The 20,035-nt window shown below is 39.4% G+C and overlaps 1 protein-coding gene across 29 annotated transcripts in view; it reads left to right on the forward strand.

Annotated features, from left to right (window-relative positions):
• The window catches only part of ATP8B4 (ATPase phospholipid transporting 8B4 (putative)), a 295,865-nt gene that overhangs the window by 142,754 nt on the left and 133,076 nt on the right, over positions 1-20,035 (forward strand). For all 29 annotated transcript variants that reach the window (XM_060418006.1, XM_060418005.1, XM_060418019.1 and 26 more), the window contains 2 exons: positions 7,392-7,464; positions 15,501-15,571. In XM_060418006.1, the coding sequence (XP_060273989.1) occupies positions 7,392-7,464; positions 15,501-15,571 (144 nt within the window). The remainder of the gene's footprint in view (positions 1-7,391; positions 7,465-15,500; positions 15,572-20,035) is intronic.

Here is a 20,035-nt window from a genome sequence, read left to right on the forward strand (position 1 = left end):
TGCTGTGGGGAGGGAAGGACCCTGCAAACAACACTGGCGTGTGTTTGCAGCGTCTTCGCCACACTAGGTTAGCCCCCGCTCAGTGCCTGTGTACTTCCCCTGTCTACACCGCTTAGATTCCAGGTTGCTCTGCCGGGAACTGTCTGAGGCCAGCCCTGCGTGTATGCACTTCCCAGGTCTGAGCCACTCAGGTTCAGGTACTTGGGTAGTCCTCAGAGGCGCAGATTCGGTTGGGCCTGCATTTTGTGCTCTTCCCACGTCCGAGCAGCTCAGATGACCAGGTGTTTCACGAGTACGGTTGCTGCGACTTATCACCTCCCCCGTCCCTGCTGCCCCAGTTTTCTGGGTGTACAACTGGCGCACCTTCTCAGGCGGATGTTGACTGTCCAGAATCCCAGGAAGTCTTAGTTAGCAATGAAGCGTACTTGCAGTTTGGTAGATAATGCCTCTCTGGGGCTGCAATTGCCACCTTCTGGCTCTGGCTGCCAGTCAGCGGAGGGGCATGGTCTGCAGCCGGCTTTCTCTGCTCAGTCCTTCGTTCTGTGAGCAGGCCTGATGGTGTCTTCAGTTCAGTTCAGTTGCTCAGTCATGTCCAACTCTTTGTGACCCAGGAATCGCAGCACGCCAGGCCTCCCTGTCCATCACCAACTCCCAGAGTTCACTCAAACTCACGTCCATCAAGTTGATGATGCCATCCAGCCATCTCATCCTCTGTCGTCCCCTTCTCCTCCTGCCCCCAATCCCTTCCAGCATCAGGGTCTTTTCCAATGAGTCAACTTTTTGCATGAGGTGGCCAAAGTACTGGAGTTTCAGCTTTAGCATCATTCCTTCCAAAGAAATCCCAGGGTTGATCTCCTTTAGAATGGACTGGTTGGATCTCCTTGTAGTCTAAGGGACTCTCAAGGGTCTTCTCCTACACCACAGTTCAAAAGCATCAATTCTTCAGCACTCAGCTTTCTTCACAGTTCAACTCTCACATCCATACAGGACTACTGGAAAAACCATATCCTTGACTAGACGGACCTTTGTTGGCAAAGGTCCAACTAAATGTCTCTGCTTTTGAATATGCTATCTAGGTTGGTCATAACTTTTCTTCCAAGGAGTAAGCGTCTTTTAATTTCATGGCTGCAGTCACCATCTGCAGTGATTTTGGAGCCCCCAAAAATGAAGTCAGCCACTGTTTCCACTGTTTCCCCATCTATTTCCCATGGAGTGATGGGATCAGATGCCATGATCTTCGTTTCCTGAATGTTGAGCTTTAAGCCAACTTTTTTATTTTCCTCTTTCACTTTCATCAAGAGGCTTTTTAGTTCCTCTTCACTTTCTGCCATAAGGGTGATCTGCATATCTGAGGTTATTGATATTTCTTCAGGCGATCTTGATTCCAGCTTGTGCTTCTTCCAACCCAGCATTTCTCATGATGTACTCTGCATATAAGCTAAATAAGCAAGGTGACAATATACAGCCTTGGTGTACTCCTTTTCCTATTTGGAACCAGTCTGTTGTTTCATGTCCAGTTCTAACTGTTGCTTCCTGACCTGCATACAGGTTTCTCAAGAGGCAGGTTAGGTGGTCTGGTATTCCCATCTCTTTCAGAATTTTCCACAGTTTATTGTGATCCACACAGTCAAAGGTTTTGGCACAGTCAATAAAGCAGAATAGATGTTTTCTGGAACTCTCTTGCTTTTTCAATGATCCAGCGGATGTTGGCAATTTGATTTCTGGTTCCTCTGCCTTTTCTAAAACCAGCTTGAACATCTAGAAGTTCACAGTTTACGTACTGTTGGAGCCTGGCTTGGAGAATTTTGAGCATTACTTTACTAGCATGTGAGATGAGTACAATCATGTGTTGGTTTGAACATTCTTTGGCATTGACTTTCTTTGGGATTGGCATGAAAACTGACCTTTTCCAGTCCTGTGGCCACTGCTGAGTTTTCCAAATTTGCTGGCATATTGAGTGCAGCACTTACACAGCATCATCTTTCAGGATTTGAAATAGCTCAACTGAAATTCCATCACCTCCACTAGCTTTGTTCGTAGTGATGCTTTCTAAGGCCCACTTGACTTCCCATTCCTGTCTTAGGTTAGGGCTTTTCGCGTGGTAGCTATCCCACAGTCTGGTTTGCTATCCCAAGTTAGTTCCCTCAGATTGCCCTTGGGGCATTCAGGCCCAGTCCTTACTCTAAGCAATGCAGCCGGCGCCTCTCTGCTCAGCCCGCGCTTGCTAGTGGAGGATGCAGGCATCTGCGCTGCTTCTTCGCTGGGGGAGTTATCACTGGGCATATAATCTGTGGGTTTTAATTATTTATTTATTTTTCCTCCCGATTATGTTGCCCTCTGTGGTTCCAAGGCTTGCCACAGAGTCGGCAGTGAGAGTGTTTTCTGGTGTTTGGAAACTTTCTCTTCTTTGAGACTCCCTTCCCGGGATGGATGTCCGTCCCTACCTCTTTTGTCTCTCTTTTTGTCTTTTATATTTTTTCCTACCTCATTTCGAAGACAATGGGCTGCTTTTCTGGGTGCCTGATGTCCTCTGCCAGCATTCAGAAGTTGTTTTGTGGAATTTACTCAGCGTTCTAATGTTCTTTTGATGAATTGGTGGGGGAGAAAGTTATCTCCCCATCCTATTCCTCCGCCATCGTAGGACCACCTCTGCAGATTGTCTTCTTAAAGAGACTTTATTCCACTATTGTTCCAAGTGTAGCAGTTAATTCAAGTAATTCCCATGGATACCACCAGACTTTTCAAAGCATCTTTTCCAATTGCTTTGATTTTATGGGGGGAAATATTATAACAGTAGAGAAAAGCAAGTTAGAATTAAGTAAGAAAACTCAGGTTTTGATTTATTCCCCCCAAATAGTGGCTGTTGTTACTTACCTGTGTTGTTACTTAACTCTCTTTTTTGTTTTTTCTAGGTCCTTGTTAAACCTTTCTTGCATCTTCTCAATCCTTGTCTCTAGGCTGTTTATCTGTGATTCCATTTTGATTTCAAGATTTTGGATCATTTTCACTATCAATATTCGGAATTCCTTCTCCGGTAGATTCCCTACTTCTTCCTCTTTTGTTTGGTTTGGTGGGCAACTTTCCTGTTCCTTTACCTGCTGAGTATTCCTCTGTCTCTTCATCTTGGTTATATTGCTGCGTTTGGGGTGGCCTTTTTATATTCTGGTAATTTGTGGAGTTCTCTTTATTATGGAACTTCCTCACTTTGGGTGGGGTTCTATCAGTGGCTTGTCAAGGTTTCCTGGTTAGGGAGGCTTGTGTTGGAGTTTTGGTGGGTGGAGCTGGGTTTCTTCTCTCTGGAGTGCAGTGGAGTGACCAGTAATGGGTTACGAGACATCAAAGGTTTTGGGATAATTTTGAGCTGCCTGTATATTGAAGCTCAGGGGAGTGTTCCTGTGTTGCTGGAGAATTTGCGTGGTATGTCTTGTTTTGGAACTTGTTGGCCCTTGGGTGGAGCTTGGTTTCGGTGTAGGTATGAAGGCATTTGATGAGCTCCTATTGCTTAATGTTCCCTGAATTCAAGAGTTCTCTAATGTTTTCAGGCTTTGGATTTAAGCCTCCTGCGTGTGGTTTTCAGTTTTATTTTTACAGTAGCCTCTAGACTTCCCCATCTATACAGCACTGATGATAAAACGTCTAGGTTAAAGATGAAAAGTTTCTCCACATTGAGGGATACTCAGAGAGGTTCACTGAGTTACAAGGAGAAGAGAAGATGGAGGGGGTAGTTAGAGGTAACTGGAATGAGATGCAGTGAGATCAAAAGAGGAGAGAGCAAGCTAGCCAGTAGTCACTTCCTTATGTGCTCTCTATAATCTGGACCGCTCAGAGGTATTTACAGAGTTATACGGGGCAGAGGAGAGGGAGGAAGTAGACAGAGGTGACCAGGAGGATAAGAGAGAGGAATGAGAAGGAGAGAGACAAATCCTGCCAGTAACCAGTTCCTTAGGTGTTCTCCACCGTCTGGAACACCCAGAGATTCACAGAGTTGGATAGAGAAGAGATGGGGGAGAAAAGAGACAGAGGCCACCTGGTGGAGAAAAAGGAGAGTCCAGAGGAGGAGAGAGTGATCAAGCCAGTAATCTTGCTCTCAGGTAAACTTGGGTAGTGAAGTTTGAGTTTTTAAATGTACAAAATTGACAACAAAAACCTAAGAGCAAAGATTAAAAATCTAGAGTAGAGGTTGGATTTTCAAAGATAGAATATTAAAGAAAAGCAGAAGGAAAAAGGGAGAAAGAAAAAAAAATTATTTAAAAAAAAAACCACACCAACAACCATCCAAAGACTATATATGTTTGCCTTAAAAAAAAAGTCTTTTTTAAAAAAAAATAGTAATAATAGGTTATAGAAATAAAAATTAGAGGAGCAATAGAAGACTTAACAATTAAAAAAAAGTTTGAAAAAAAAGAAGAAAAACAAAAAACAAAAAAGCAAAAAAAAAAAAAAAGGGAATGATTTTAAAAATAGTCAAAAATATATCTGGCCCTTCTCTGATGTTATGGGCCGTGTGGGATCACTTCCAAGGTGGTTCCCTCTGTTTAACTTCTTCTGTTTGCTGGTTTTTTAGGCTCACTAGTTCAGTTGCGCTGTGGGGAGGGGGGATGCTGCGAACAAATAGCATCTTCGTGTGCACCCAGTATCTCGGCCCCGCTTGACCTGTCCTTTCTCGCGGCGCACAAACCGCTCCGGCTCTACGATGCTCAGCCGGGAACCGTCTGGGGCCGGCCCTAGGCTGCGTGCACTTCCCCAGTCCAAGCCGCTCAGGTTCGGCGCTCAGGCAGCCCTCAGAGGCACAAATTTGGCTGGGACTGCGCTTTGTGCCCTTCCCGGGTCGGAGTAGCTCAGGAGTTTGGCGAGCACGATCGCCGCGGCTTGTCACCTTTTCTGCCGCTGCTGCTCAGCTTTCTGGGTGGACCGCTGGCGCACCCCGTGAGGCAGATTGTGACTGTCCAGCACCCCAGAAGTCTTAGCAAAGGAGCCTGCTTGCAGTTACGTAAGTAAAGTCTCTCCAGGTCTGTAATTGCCCCTTTCCGGTCCTTACGGCTCTGGCTGCCTGTCCCTGGCGGGGGATGGTCTGCAGCCGGCTTTTTCCATTCCGTCCTTTGTTCTGTGCTCGGTCCTGGCTGTTCGAGCTTTTCGCGTGGTAGCTATCCCACAGTCTGGTTGGTAGCCCAAGTTAGATCGTTCTGGTTGCACGTGGGGCATTCCTGCCCGATTCTTACAAAGCACTGCAGCCCGCGCCTCCCGCGTGTCCCTGCCCTGCCCCCACTTCCCAATGACGGATGCAGGCGTCTGTGCTGCTTTTCCGCTGGGGCAGTTACTGGTGGGCTTGTAATCTGTTGGTTTTAATTATTTATCTATTTTTCTTTCCTGTTATGTTGCCCTCTGTGTTTCCAAGGCTCGCCACAGACTCGGCAGGGAGAGTGTTTCCTGGTGTTTGGAAACCTCTCTTCTTCAAATTCCCTTCCCGGGACGGGCTTCCCTTCCCGGGACGGAGCTCCCTCCCCACCTCCTTTGTCTCCTTTCTCGTCTTTTATATTTTTTCCTACCTGTTTTTGAAGACAATGGTCTGCTTTTCTGGTTGCCTGATGTCCTCTGCCAGCCTAGAGAAGTTGTTTTGTGGAGTTTGCTCAGCGTTGAAATGTTCTTTTGAGGAATTTGTGAGGGAGAAAGTGGTCTTCCCGTCCTATTCCTCCGCCATCTTTCCCTCCTTACTTAACTCTCAAGTGTATATTTTGAAATGTGTAAGGGATCCTATAGAGTTTCCTTTTAACTTGGGTTGACTTTTCCATTTGGGTTAATGAGGTAGGATGTGGTCCTTCCTAGAGCTTAGAGTATGCAGGTAGGAGGAATAAGAGCTTGCAAATGAGACTTAGTGTCTTCTTGGCATCTTCTTGATGCAGAGGAACTTTCAGTAGAGACTTCAGGGAAATTCAGTAGCAGTGCAGTTTCCATAAATAAAGACATGGTCTCTGTCTTGGTTTTATTTTTTCTGAGATACTGTTCCCTGAGAAATGTCACTAATGCCTGAAAGTAGATACCCCAGGAGAAACAGACCAACACATAATATATTCATACCTGTAAAAAGAAATAAAATGAGATTTAAAGCCTTCCTAGGTTCTCTCATTGTCATCAACCTAGATAAAGTACAGAAAAGTATGGTATTGGAAAAATGAATGAATTCTGGCTAGAGATGAAAATGCTTAAATTGAAAACTTTCCAGAACAACATGTACTTGGAGCTGTATTAAAGAGAAATTCTTTGAGTGTTTAAGCCAAATGACCCAGCAGGGTTGATAGTGTGAGGCATATTTCACAGTTGTATAAATATTTAAAACTGTTTTCCAGCCTATAAAACAAGTATATTAGGTTGTTTTTCAAAAACTTAACAATGAAATTAACCTGCCCACCTTAACTTGTTGGGAAACCTGCCCTTCTTGTCACAGCCTTCTCTCCTAGAAGAAATTGCTGGGAAGGGGGTGTGATGAAGGTTTCTAACTCAGAATACAAAGCTGGTTTACATTTCAGAGAACTTCAGAAAGAGCATCATGGATACTCATGGGTGGTGTTTCCAGATGGGCTGTCTGCCTAACTTGTTGAGAGGGGCCTGACCAACGGGACACAACAGCTTTTTGTCATAAACCGCTTTGAACTTGGTGAAGGTAGACTTGGGACTCCATTATATACATGAACCTCAAAGGAAACAGTGTAACATCTTGACCATGTTCTCACTTCTGAGCTGTTCATCCTAGCTGTTAGAATGCCACCAAGCCTGTCCTTTGGCCATAGTCCTGTGGATGATTTGTAGGTGGTCTTTCTTGTTCAGTTTTTTTTTTTTTTGTCATTGATTGCTGCTCTTGTCCTTTCCAGAATTTTTATTCTTTTCCTCTTGCATTCTAGCTGTTGCCCTGGACTACTCTCCCTTTCCTCTGTGTCCTTCATATATTGCCTCCAGTTAAACAGACTTCTGAGACAACAGCTGTGATGTTTTTATATTAACATAGAGTTTGAAAAGAATATTAATGACTAAATTTATTCCTTTCCTTCCCCCTGAGCTTTTTTGTTTTTGAATGTTCTGCAAGTAAGAGTTAATATTTGCTGTATAAAGCTGGCACCATGGAGTGGTGGGAAGAGGACACACCAAGGGTTAGGCATTTTGAGTCTAGCCCTAGAGATAACTAACTCACTGGGTCTTTGGGCAAATCACTTGACCTCTTTTGACCTCTCTCTAGTTCCCATATCACTCAGGTAAACGACTTTGTTATGCAAGGCTCTTTGAACTGAGCATTCTAGGAAAAAAGTCTTACTTGCTTCTTGATGCTGTATTGTGAATACATTTTCTTGATTCTTTTCTCTATTCTTGAAAAAAAAAATTAATTTTGTTTTTGTTCTTAGACTGCAGAATGAAAAATGGATGAACGTCAAAGTGGGAGACATCATTAAATTAGAAAATAACCAATTTGTTGCTGTGAGTATTTCGTATTGTTTAAAGAATTTATCTCAGGTTAAAATAGTATATGTACTAAACTATTTACACTTGCAGATTCAGCAAATCTGTAATAATTTAGCATAACTAAGGAGAGAATACCAAGAAGCATTATTAAAATTTTAAGATACTTGTAAGGACATATTGACTACTTACTTTCAATAACATGATAACTCAGACAAGACTGAGTGATTGTCACCTTGTTATTTTCTTTGGGGTCTTTTAAACTAATAGATAAAAAGATTTAAAATCATTTGATGTAAATAACAGCTTTTAAAATGCTCCAGAATACTTTAAAAATAGTTTATTCCTGCGTAGTTGGAATACTGTCCCCTAACAATGGAATTAATGCTGTTAATTTGCAGGATTTTAGGAGAAAAGACTAGCTAGAGAAAGAGGAAAATGAATGCTCTCTCCTGAATAATTCCAATCAGAAAATGTTGATTGAATGTTCTCACTAAATGCTATTTTTGAGGTTTTACTTTCTTTCAAATGCACTATAATTTATGTTTTCAAAATTCCTGGGTTACAGTTCCCTTAATAAAATTCAAGGGATCAGTTCAGACTAAAATATGTGACTAACTATAGATCATATTAAATGCAAGGCTAATATAAAAGCTATTCAGAACAGGATTAAAAATTCTATATAGTCTTTATGTCAAATGTATATTAGATTAGTCAGGAAAATTTTTGTGTTAATATCATTTTATTTATCAAGTTATGTTCTTCATTAAATCTGAGACATTTTCCCACAGGATAAAATAAACAGCCCCAAGATCTATTTATAAGAACAACTCAGTTGAGACTCTTAAATAGTCACTTTCAGAAGCAGTTTTCTTTCATTAAGTCATTTTCTGTGTATAGTGATTCTCGAGAGCAACCCATGCTAAGGCAACTAGTCAGTGAATAGGACATTCAAAAAAAGTTCACGGGAATTTGCTGTATGACTCAGGGAAGTCAAACAGGGGCTCTGTAACAACCTAGAGGGGTGGGATGAGGAGGGAGGTGGGGGGCAGTTTCAAGAGGGAGGGCACACATCTGTACCTATGGCTGATTCATGTTGTTTGGCAAAAACCAACACAATACTGTAAAGCAATTCTTCTTCAATTAAAAATAAATAAAGTAAAAAAAGTAGGATTAGCACACTTAGAGACGAGACAATGGAGAATCCCCTCACCCTTTCTGCTACATGGGGACACAGAAAGAAGATGGCTATCACTGGATGAGGACATCCTCTAGTGAGTGTCTTGATCTTGGAATTCCCAGCCTCTGAAACTATCAGAGATAAATTTCTGTTCTTTAGAAGTCAAAAAAAGGAAAAAAAAATTCACACTTTAAGTAGAAAAGTGCTTATTTCTCTGACCCCATATTGTATCTGTGCTCCAACTTGCCTTCTAAAGCCTTACTATTCTATCTTGCACTTTCCTTGGTCTTTGTTTTTAGTTTAGTTGTATTTTCTGTGTTATAGTATACACGCTGCTTGTTATTGCAAACCTTTCTGTGGAATAAAGCATGGAGTCAAGTATAAGTGCAGGCATCACATGGCAGGAAACCAGTTCCACAAACACATCATTAGCATTGGTTTAAAATGAATCCACATTTAGATGAGTTCCCATGAAGTCAGTGATCCATGTGTCTCAGCACTGTCCAGTAGAACTTTCTGCAGTGAAGAAGATGTTCTATGTGCTGTCCAAATATAGAACAGTCAGAAGCACCTTGTGGATATGGAATCCTGGTAATGTGGTTATGCAACTGAGGAACTGAAAGTTAAATTCTATTTAATTTTAATTAATTTAGATTTAAATAGCCACGTGTGACTTGTGGCTTCCTTATTGGACAGTGCAGATGTAGCCTTTTCATTGTGGTCATATGATGGGGCGGAAATCCTTAATTATTCCCAACCCTTCCCTAGGTCCTGTTGTTCTTGCTTTCACTTGGAGGGACAGCAACAAAATAACACTGACCATCTTGCACCCCCTTGCTTGCTCCCCTCTTTCCCAGGAGTGACTTCTCTGATTGTCAAGTGTGGGGCAGTAACAGGTGTGCATGACCTGGCACCTCCTTCCTTCCCTTTCTCTTCAGGCTCTGTCTGTGTACAGAGAGAACACTCTGCCCTGCTTGGTCACAGCATTCATTTTATAGGAGTAAATCCCCATGATGGGGGTTATGGGAGGGTCTGGGTAGTTTCGATCTTCCAGAGAGCTTCATCTATGGCTGGATAATCTGTCTATCTGGAGCGAAGTATTAGCAAGCCCACTCAGGCCACAGACCTAAAGCCTGGTCTGCAACTGCTTGGTCAGTAGCAGATGATATTTTTCTAATTTCCAGTCATGTCTGTCTGACTCCTACCATTATAGCTCTGTTGCTTTAGTCTTTGGATAAGAGAGGGGGTCCTCCAAATGCCAGAACGTTTCAGTGCCTCTTGATTAGGTCACTTTGTTCAAAAGTTTTCCATGTGCAGCTACTCAGCACCTATGAAGCTGTTTTCAGGAACAAATAAATGTTTCTATGGGTGAACTTCTATAATCGCTTAGAAGTGCTAATATACCTTCCTACTCCCTGGCATCAGCTCTTAGAGGCTATCAGAGAGCTTACATGTGGCGAGCAACAATCACAGGTCTCTAAAAGAGACTCACTTCTGAGTTACTGCACTGAGGTAGAGCCTGGGAAACCAGATCATGATCATGAAAAATCATAGCTAGCCTTTATTGACTACATGCCACATATCAGATAATATTACAAGCTCTTTATACAGCTTAAATCATTTAATCCTCACATTAGCCCAATAACAGCAGGTTATGTACTATTATTGTTCCCATTTTGCAGATAAGAAAGTAGAGGTACAGTGCCATCAGATAGCTTGTAAATAGGAGGGTTAGGAGTTAAACTCCATCTGGGTTTTAACCCCACTCTTTACTACCATATGCAGCTCCTGCCTCCATTAGAAGACCTGTCCTAATTACCTTGAGCCTGGGCTTCCAGAGTCAGAGCTTCTAGGCTTGGATGCTAGAAGTGCTGCTCCCAGTTCTAATGCATAGCCTCTAACTGTCAAACTTAGAATTTCTAAGTTAAGTCACTTTAAGCAAGGAAAGGAGCTTGTCTGAGATGACCAGTTAGCTGGCCTGTTAAGAGTTACTCACCTCTGTTTTCCAGATAAGGAATCCTTACTGCCCTTTACCTTAAAAAATCTAAAACACTTCTGGACTGAATTTCCAGAGCTCCTATTTTTATTTTAGGGCCAAGAAAAAATGGAGAGCATAATTCAGTTATCACAATGAGACTGACTTGTGTTAGATGAACCAAGTAAACAGTGTGAGAAAACCACACTGCAGAGTAGTTCCCGATACTGGTAGACCCTGGTCCCTGGAAACCATGCCTACCTTCCTCCTCTAATTGACCACAGTGCTATTTTCCTGTTTTGCTCTTCTTATCTGGTGGTAGAAATAAACCTTTTCCTGGACATGAGCATATTTGAATTTCACATGAATTTAGTCGTTTAGCTTATTTGGAAAAAGCTCCCCTTCCATCCCCTGCACAAAATGGCCTTTGTGTAACAGTAAATTTTTGCTTTAGAACAAAGGCATTCTTCTGCTACAGAAACTGAAAATTTCACCTTAAGAAATGAAAGGACTAGTTTGACCTAAACTCCAGTCCTGATCACGGACAGGCTTTGTCTCTCTCTGGACCCATCATCGGGGCATCTCATCCAGTGTTTTTTCAGTATCTTTTAAAGGATATCCTTTTGGGGGGCCATTTTGTGGTTGAATTGCCTTTTCAGTTATTTTAACTTTTATAACTTCAGAGTTACTTGTTTTACTCTAATGGCTGAAATAAATCTTCCTCTTTAAAAAAATGTGATATGTTCAACATGCATTTGAACATTTGGATCTGAACAATGGATCTGAAACTTAAATTTTAAAGAGAAATATTAACTATCGTCTTGCACATTTTCATTTTTATGACTTCATTCTGATTTTTGTCCATATCAACATATTTTTCCATAAGTTATTCATACCACATGAGCCATTTTGGATTTTTATTTTTGGATTATAAAAGAATAAAAGAAGAGATAATTTTGTAGATGATAAAAAGAAATCCATGTTTGAGAATGGCTTTAAAAAATGAAGGGATATCCAAATATGTTTCAGTTAATTCTACAAATTCATTTTTCAATTTGGTTATGAATCAAATCCCAATATTCTTTCACCACTGTAGTTTTGATTTTTGAACACTAGCAAAGCAAAATGCTGTTTGTTATTTATAGTTGTATTCCAGTCGTTCTGTAGCCAACCAGAAGAAAGAGTATGCATTTTAGGATCAGAGTTCTGAGTTCTAGTTCTAGCTTTGCCCTTTAAGCTCCATATGGTCATGGGTATGGCTTTAAAGCTCTTAGAGCCCTGGGTTCCATGATAAAGCTTCCACCATGACTTGCTACGGGCATTACGTGAGTTAATTTAGTTCATCTAGTGCTTGTCAGGCTGGAAATGACCTTCCCAGGTTTCTTATCCACACAGTAGGACAACATTATCCCCCAATGAGACTGTTGAGAGAATAAAGTGATACAATTATGTGAATGTTTTGTTAGCCCTTAGCTGCACAGCTTTTAGATGTTATATGATTGCTTGAGGTTTAGCTTCATTGGCTCTTTAATTCAACAAACATTAATTATGCCTAATAAATCTAGGAGTCTAGTGCCATTGGCTCTTAGAACTTACAGATGTTCTGCAGATTCTTTTCAAAAGTCCTCTGGCTGGTATATTTGTTTCAGGTCTCCGTGAAGCTGCTGCTTGGGCTTTTCATTACCTTTGGAAGGTGGGTGAAGAGACACTGTGTTAAAAATAATCCCCAATTCTTAAGAGAGATAGTTGAGTCTTTCCTGGGAGGGCACGGGGAAAAGGAACGAAGAATTGACAGAAGAAAGTATTGGGTTGGCCAAAAAGTTTGTTCAAGCTTTTCCATAACGTCACTTGGAAACCTAAACTAACTTTTTGGCCAACCCAGTACAAATAAGAGTCTAAGGAAGATGGGTATGGTTGGAATTAACTGCTGCCTGGTCCCACTGTGAGTACCAGTAATCACACTTTCTGTTATTGTACTTCATTCCTGCTAACACCTCTGCCTGCAGGGAGCTGCCCTCCATTCCATCTGGGATCTTCCATGAAGCCCTTCCTTAGCTACCAGTCAGATACACCCCTTTCTCACTTGCATTCCTCCCATAGCACTTTGTTAATAAGATACTTAGAACCCTTATCATGTTCTGTCTTTACTAAACTATAAAATCCTTGAAGGAAAGAAGTTTTCACTCAATTTAGTACTCCTGGCAGTATAGGCCTTGAATTGCCTAGATTCACACCCTACTGCCCTCCTTTGTGGCCTCAAACAAGTACCTGAACCTCTTTGGGCCTCGCTTTACTCATCTGTAAAGTAGAGATAGCAACAAGATATACATTTAGGATATCTTTGAGTTAAATAAAATACTGCATTAAGGCTAGGCTATATAGAATAGTGCCAGACACATAGTAAGAACTCACCAAATTTTGGCTATTGGTATTATAAACACCTCCAATTCAAACACAAGTTTCTGGATCGACTAGGAACTGGGTCCCTGAGAGATATTGAAGGGATCAGCTTAAGGAAGACTGACCTGAAACTGACAGAATGTTGGGGCTTGTGTTGCCCCACTCCCTGCTCCAAAGAGCAGAGGGCAATCCAGTACTAACAAGGCTGTTCCTGCAGCTCTCCTGCCTGTCCTTCCCAAAAGGACCGCCGAGTGTGTGTGCAAGCAGGGCGGCATGATGGCGACTTAGCTGGCCACTGCTCGTTCACATACCCTCTTCAGCTACAATGAATGAACAACACTTGAAGAGAGAAGTTAGCAAAAGGAAATACCAAACTCAGCAGTTGGGCTGGGAGATCAGAGGAAGAGTGAGGGGAGGCAGGGCAGGGATTAGGCAGTGGGGAAACAGGAGGAAGGTTCAGAGGACATAGAAAAAGTTGACAATGGAGGTGACAGGAGGAGGCAGGGAAGGTAGATGAAGGGAAGATAGAAGTCCCAGCTTCCCAAGGTATAGAGAGAGCAGTAAGAGTTAGCCCAGAACCTGTGAGGTTGACACTTTCTGCCTCTGGGAGGTTGAGTCACTGCTCAGGAGAGAATCCAGTCACCAGGTGGCAGTGGTGCCTCAGTCACATGTTCTGAGCCAACTGTGGCCAACAGTCCCTCTCCTTATTTACTAAAAATATGTGTTAAGGCAGCTGAGCTCAAAATTACGCAGTAACATTGGATAGTTCTTACTAGGCAGAATTTTGAAGAAAAGCAACCGTAGGTACAAATGGTTATCTTTCTCTAAACTTCATAACTATTTTTCAGTCACAGATGGTAGCAATTAGAGAATTCTGGCTTTTGTTTAAAGTGATCCTGTTAAAGTCAGGGAGGAGAACCATAGGCCAAAGAGTGTGAAGCTCTACTGCTGTTGTGCCTTATGCCTTTATTCATTGTAAATGTGAGAAATAAAATCAAGGTACATTTTCATAACACTTTTTCACTTTAAAAATGTTGGCTTATAACTGGCATATACTCTTCACATGTCCTCTTCAGAGTGAGTTTGCTTTGGTCATGTTGTGAGAAGTCAGAAAGTAAATAATTTCTGCCTTGACAGATGTCTGTGACTTTTTCATCCAGAGTTGAAGAGCCTTAATAGTACAAACCTGTTTATTTTGTTAGGGGTTTGTCACTGAGTTGTTTTTCTGTTTTGTTATGACTTAGACAAAACTATTCCCCCATACATGCAGCTAAACCTGGCCTATTTTTGAGTTGAAAATTTAAACACTTGAGAGAATGAAATGAGTAGTTTGATTCTGAATTTAACCTCCAGGCTTTGATAATGGGATATTTCTAATATTTAAAAACCAAAGGTAAGAAAAATGGACAGTTTTGGAATGCCAGTCATACATTTAGAGGTAAAAAATTATTAGGCTAATATGTCAAAATAAATTGCTATAATTTTAGTCACTTCTTTGTAGATATTCAAATTCTTAAGAATTTCATAAAAACCTTTATTTTAAATTAATTTTGAAATTTCAAATAAACAATTTCCTAATGTAGAAAGCTACCAGAATTCTAAAACTGAATCATGCTCAGTCATTTCCAAAGCACCAAGAGAATAATTTATCTCTGTCCTAGACCAGCGCCTCGTCTCTGAATGTTTTCTGTTTTTACCGTGTTTTCTATTCTATCCAGCCTTCTCGCTTAATTTCTGCTTTTCTTCTCTTTCCCTTTTCTTATACACCACCATCTTTTTCTTTTTTTGTTTGTCTTTTTTAAAAAAATTATTTATTTTTAACTGAAGGATGGTTGCTTTATAGTATTGGTTTGATTTCTGCCATACATCAACATGAATTAGCCATAGGTACACATATGTCCCCTCCCTCTTGAACCTTCCTGTCATCCTGTTTATCTTTTCAAGTTTGTTTTTCCTTTAATCCTTTTCTCTTTTCTTGCCTCTTATTTTTTTCTATTGTTTTCAACTTTCTCCTGCTCCTTCACTTTTGTCTTTCCCCATTTCTTTGCCTGCCCTCTGCTCTTAACTGATAACTGAAGAATTAAAGTGTGTGCATATAAGTATTTCCAATTATCTTACTTATTGGAGAACATTTTATATTTTCCATGCACAATTGTCAAAGCAAGAAAATGGAATTTTATGTATTTCTATAAAAGATATAAATTTTATATAGGAATATATAAAAACTTTATACATTTCTATTAAAAAATAAAGTGATTGTTAATTTATATGCTATATCCTGCCCTTGCTTATGTTCGGATGGCCAAGAGAGTGCAAAGCAGGAACAAGGAAGGTGGTTTTGATTCAGGGCATATGTCAGAGAGGTGGAGCAAGACTTCATGTCTCACTTTTTTTCTAAGGCTCTGCTGACTCATTAGTAATGGATGGGTGATATAGTGTTGAAAGCATTCAACCAATCTTCCCCCCTCAAATATTCTTAATCATGGTTTTTCAAAATAGGCTGATCTCCTTCTCCTGTCAAGTAGTGAGCCACATGGTCTCTGTTATATTGAAACTGCTGAGCTTGATGGGTAAGTTATTACAATTCAAATAATTGTTTAGATTGGTTTTCAATTTATTTAAGAGCAATAGCTTTAGAAACAAGACCTAACTTAAATCTTAAACCTTAATCTTAGATGCAATGTGTGTGTGTATGTGTGTATGCATACCATGGAATATTAATCATTAAAAAGAATGAAATAATGCCATTTGCAGCAACACGGATGGACCTCGAGATTATCATACTGAGTGAAGTAACTCAGAGAAAGACAAATGTCATATATCACTTAAATGTGGAATCTAAATTGATACAAAGGAATTTAGTTCAAAACATATATTATGATTACCAAAGGGGTAAATTAGGGATTTGAGATTAACAGGTACATACACTGTTATATATAAAACAGATAAATAGCAGGAATCTATTGTATAATACAGGGAACTATATTAAATATAATAACCTTTAATGGAAAAGAATCTGAAAAAGAATATATGTGTATATTGAATGACTTTGCTGTACACCTGAAACATTGTAAATCAACTATACCTCAATCAAAGAAATCTAAAAAACCCTTCATTTTATATTCTTGGAAGAAATAAGACTGTTAAATTGCAAAGTCCATTAAGAATTTTTTTTTTTTTGATGTGGACCATTTTCAAAGTTTTTACTGAATTTGTTACAATACTTCTTCTGTTTTATGTGTTGGTGTTTTGGCTGTGAGGCACGTGGGATCTTAGCCCCTGACCAGGGATTGAATCTGCATCCCCTGCATTGGAAGGTGAAGTCTTAGCCACTGGACCATCAGGGAAATCTCGTTTAGTCCATTTGCTAGTTACTTTGCAGATCTTGTGAAAACTGTCTTTTTTCTTGAATTTATTTCAGAAACAATGAGCTAACTATATATGTGAGTAATATATAGTTTACATAGGGATTCTTCACTGAGATTCTCTGGAAGGGTCTCTTTGTTTATTTGTTTTTAATTTCAAGTGCTTTTCTAAGGAAAATGAGAGGAATGGCAAGATCGCTTGAAGAAAGAACTGGTGTTACTTTATAAGGCAACTTTTGGAACTGGGTCAAGTGAGGATGTAGAGAGAGAAGAGAGCAATGAAGTAGAATGCAGTTCTGTCAGAGACGCTATTTTGGAATTTAGTTATAGACCATATAGTAATTTTGTTTCAATGGCTTCAGTTAGTCTGACATAAAAACATATATTGAACACTTATATTTTAAAGCATGTGCTTGAGATAGATTCTATCATTTAATCCTGACATAGGTGCTATAAGCCCTATTGTATAGGCAAGGAAACGAAAGCTTGGAGAGACTAAAGAATTTGTCCCAAACTTCTAACGAATGAAACCAGTACTCATACCTGGCAGTCTGACAAAAGAACCCGTGGTTTTAACCACTGCCTTCTAAATCATTGCTGTACTGAGGTATCCAAATAGAGATCAGCCTATGTGATCCTACCCTTGGTTTGACAGAAGCTAAAATAGTGCTAAGAGGAAAATTTGTAGCTATACGTGTATACACTTGAAAAGAGGAAAAAAGCCTCAAACCAATTATCACATCTTCCATTCATAGCCTAGAAAATAGCAAAATAAACCAAAACAAGTAGAAGGAAGGAGCAAAGAGAAAAAAAGAATCAATGAATTTGAAAATAGAAAAAGAATGTAGAGAAAGAAACAAAGAGTTAGTTCTTTGAAAACATCAGTAAAATAGACAAATTTTAAGACTGGGAAAGGAAAAAAAAAAAAGATACAAGTTAACAATATCATGAATGAACCAGGGAGTATTATAATAGATCCTGAAGTCATCAAAAAGATATGGAGATACTATGTATAACTCTATACACATTAACAACCTAGAGTAAATGGACTACTTGATTGAAAAACAGTCAAAACTCATCCAGTATGAAATAGTTTGAGTAGTCCTGTAATTGTTAAGGAAACAATTCAAATATAAAACATAAAACTATAAAACCTTTAGAAAAAACATAGTAGATAGTCTTGAAGATTTAAGGCTAGTCAAAGAGCTCTTAGATTTGATCCAAAAAGCATAATGCACAAAAGGAACATTTGACAGACTGGACTTGGTCATGTTAATTTTTTTTTCTGTGCAAAAGACTGTTAAGAGTATGAAAATAAAAGTTACAGACTAGGAGAAAATACTTGCAACCTATATATCTGACAAAGGACTCATATATTGAATATATGAAAAATATTAAAAACTCCACAGTGAAAATAATCCAATTAGAAAATTGGCAAATGATATTAAAGGACAGCTCACCAAAGATAACTTACAGATGGCAAATAAGTACATGAGAAGATGCTCAACAACTTTAGCCATTGGGATATTAAAACAACAATGATGTATCACTTCCCACTTATCCTATCAGAATAACCAAAGTAAAAACTAGTGAGAACTCCAAATGCTGGCAAGAATGTTGAGAAACCAAATCACTCACACATTGCTGATGAGAATATAAATGCTACAATCACTCTGGAAAACAGTGTGACAGTTTCTTAAAAAGCTAAACATGTAGCTCCTGTATAATCCAGCAGTTTCATTACCTGGCATTTATCCCAGAGAAATGACTTACCCTTACACAAAAATTTGTATACAAACATTTAGGGCAGCTTTATTTTTAATATCTCCAAATGGAAACAACTTATATGTCCATCATCAGGCAAGTGGTTGCACAAACTGTAGTATATCCATATTGTGGAATATTACTGAGCAATAAAGAGGAATGAACTATCTCTTGATATATGCAATAACCTGAATGAATCTTCACAGAATCATATTGAATGAAAAAAGTAAATATCAGAAGGTCACATACTGTATTATTTATGTAACATTTCTATAAAATTAGAGAAATGGATAACAGATTAGGGATTGCCAGGAGTTTAAGATGGGTTGGAGGAGGCAGAGAAGGTAGTATGTCCATAAATGGAGCCCAGAGGAATCCTTGTGTTGATTGAAGTGTTCCATATCTTGACTGTTAATGTCAGCATCCTGGTTGTGATATTGTGATACAGTTTTGTGAGATGGTACCATAGGAGAAGTTGACTAAAAGGTAAAAAGGATCTTTCTGTATTGTTTCTTATATTGAAAATCATTTTGAAATTTATCAAGATATTGACCAAAGTGACTGTACCGTTTTAGATGTCACTATTAGTATATGAGATTTTCAGTGACTCTATCCTGGTATGATCGATCTTTTTAATTTCAGATAGTTCAGATAGTAGGCATGTAGTAGTAGTATTTTTTAGATAGTAGGCATGTAGTAGTATCTCATTATGGTTTTAATTTGCATTTCCCTTGTGAGAAATGATAGTGAAATTTTTTTAAATTTATCACTGTATTTCTTCTTTATTGAAGTGTCTATTCAGATCTTTTATGCATGTGTTATTTTATATTGTCATTTGTGGGTTTTTTTACAGATTAAAAAATATTATTTGAGAAAAAAATCAGGAGTTTTGGAAAAAAAAATTTATCAGTGAGGCCTGTGTGTGATTATTCTTCCTTTTTAGTTTCCACATCTGAATATGGAAGTGAGATATTAGAATCCTGAGGAAATAAATTAACATGATGATGAACTTAGATGAGTGACAGCATATGTGGAATGGAGGAATGTGGAATAGAGGAGGCTGAGGAATGAGAGCTATCTGGTCCAGTTGGTGTGATTGTTTAAATTATTTGGAAAGTCATTTACAGGGCAAACATTTGTCCTTTAATCTCAACACCACTGTCTCACTCTTTTCCATCAAGCCCAACTCAGTTTCTGCCTCAATTATGAAGTTATTTTTGACTGTCTATACTCATCTCTGCCTCCTAGAATTTGTAGATTTAGATCCATAAGATCTAAATGACTTTTGAATAAAGTTATTTCAATTATACATTCAGCTTAATGTTTTCTGCAGAAAGCTGTTTGACTAATGGGCATTCCTTGGATTCAGTTCTTATTGCCATAATATCATTGTGAAACTTAATCATGGAGTTTAGATTAAATGAAGTCGTAGGTATCTGCTCAGTTCTCTAAATTCAGTTTTTCATGGTTTGGCATGCACTTCCAAAAGGTGATTTTTGCTTTTTTACCTACCACTTGTTTTCCTCAAGAGGACAGTAACCTTCAGGGCTGCACTGAGTTTCATGGGTGACTGTGGTATGTATTCAGTTGATATTTGTTGACCCACTACTACTGAACCCACTACTAAACATTTCCATAAAGACTGAACTCTGACAGATGCTCTTAAGCTATGGTAGAAGAGAATTTGGTTGAACTCAGTGAGGAAACTGACATGACAAACTCCTTAAACAGGAGACTTGAGTGATGGCCATAGACCCTTCACTGCTGGTCATCTCATGAATACCAGACTGCCATCACCAGTGTATACATGGTCTTGTTTGGAAGAAGATGACCAGCTCCTTGTGATCTACCTAGTCCCTGTCTAGTTTTATGATTCTAGATGTATGGGATTCTTGGCTTGATTCT

The sequence above is a fragment of the Ovis aries genome, chromosome 7 (assembly GCF_016772045.2).
Source record: "Ovis aries strain OAR_USU_Benz2616 breed Rambouillet chromosome 7, ARS-UI_Ramb_v3.0, whole genome shotgun sequence".
In the NCBI taxonomy this organism is placed as follows: Eukaryota; Metazoa; Chordata; class Mammalia; order Artiodactyla; family Bovidae; genus Ovis; species Ovis aries.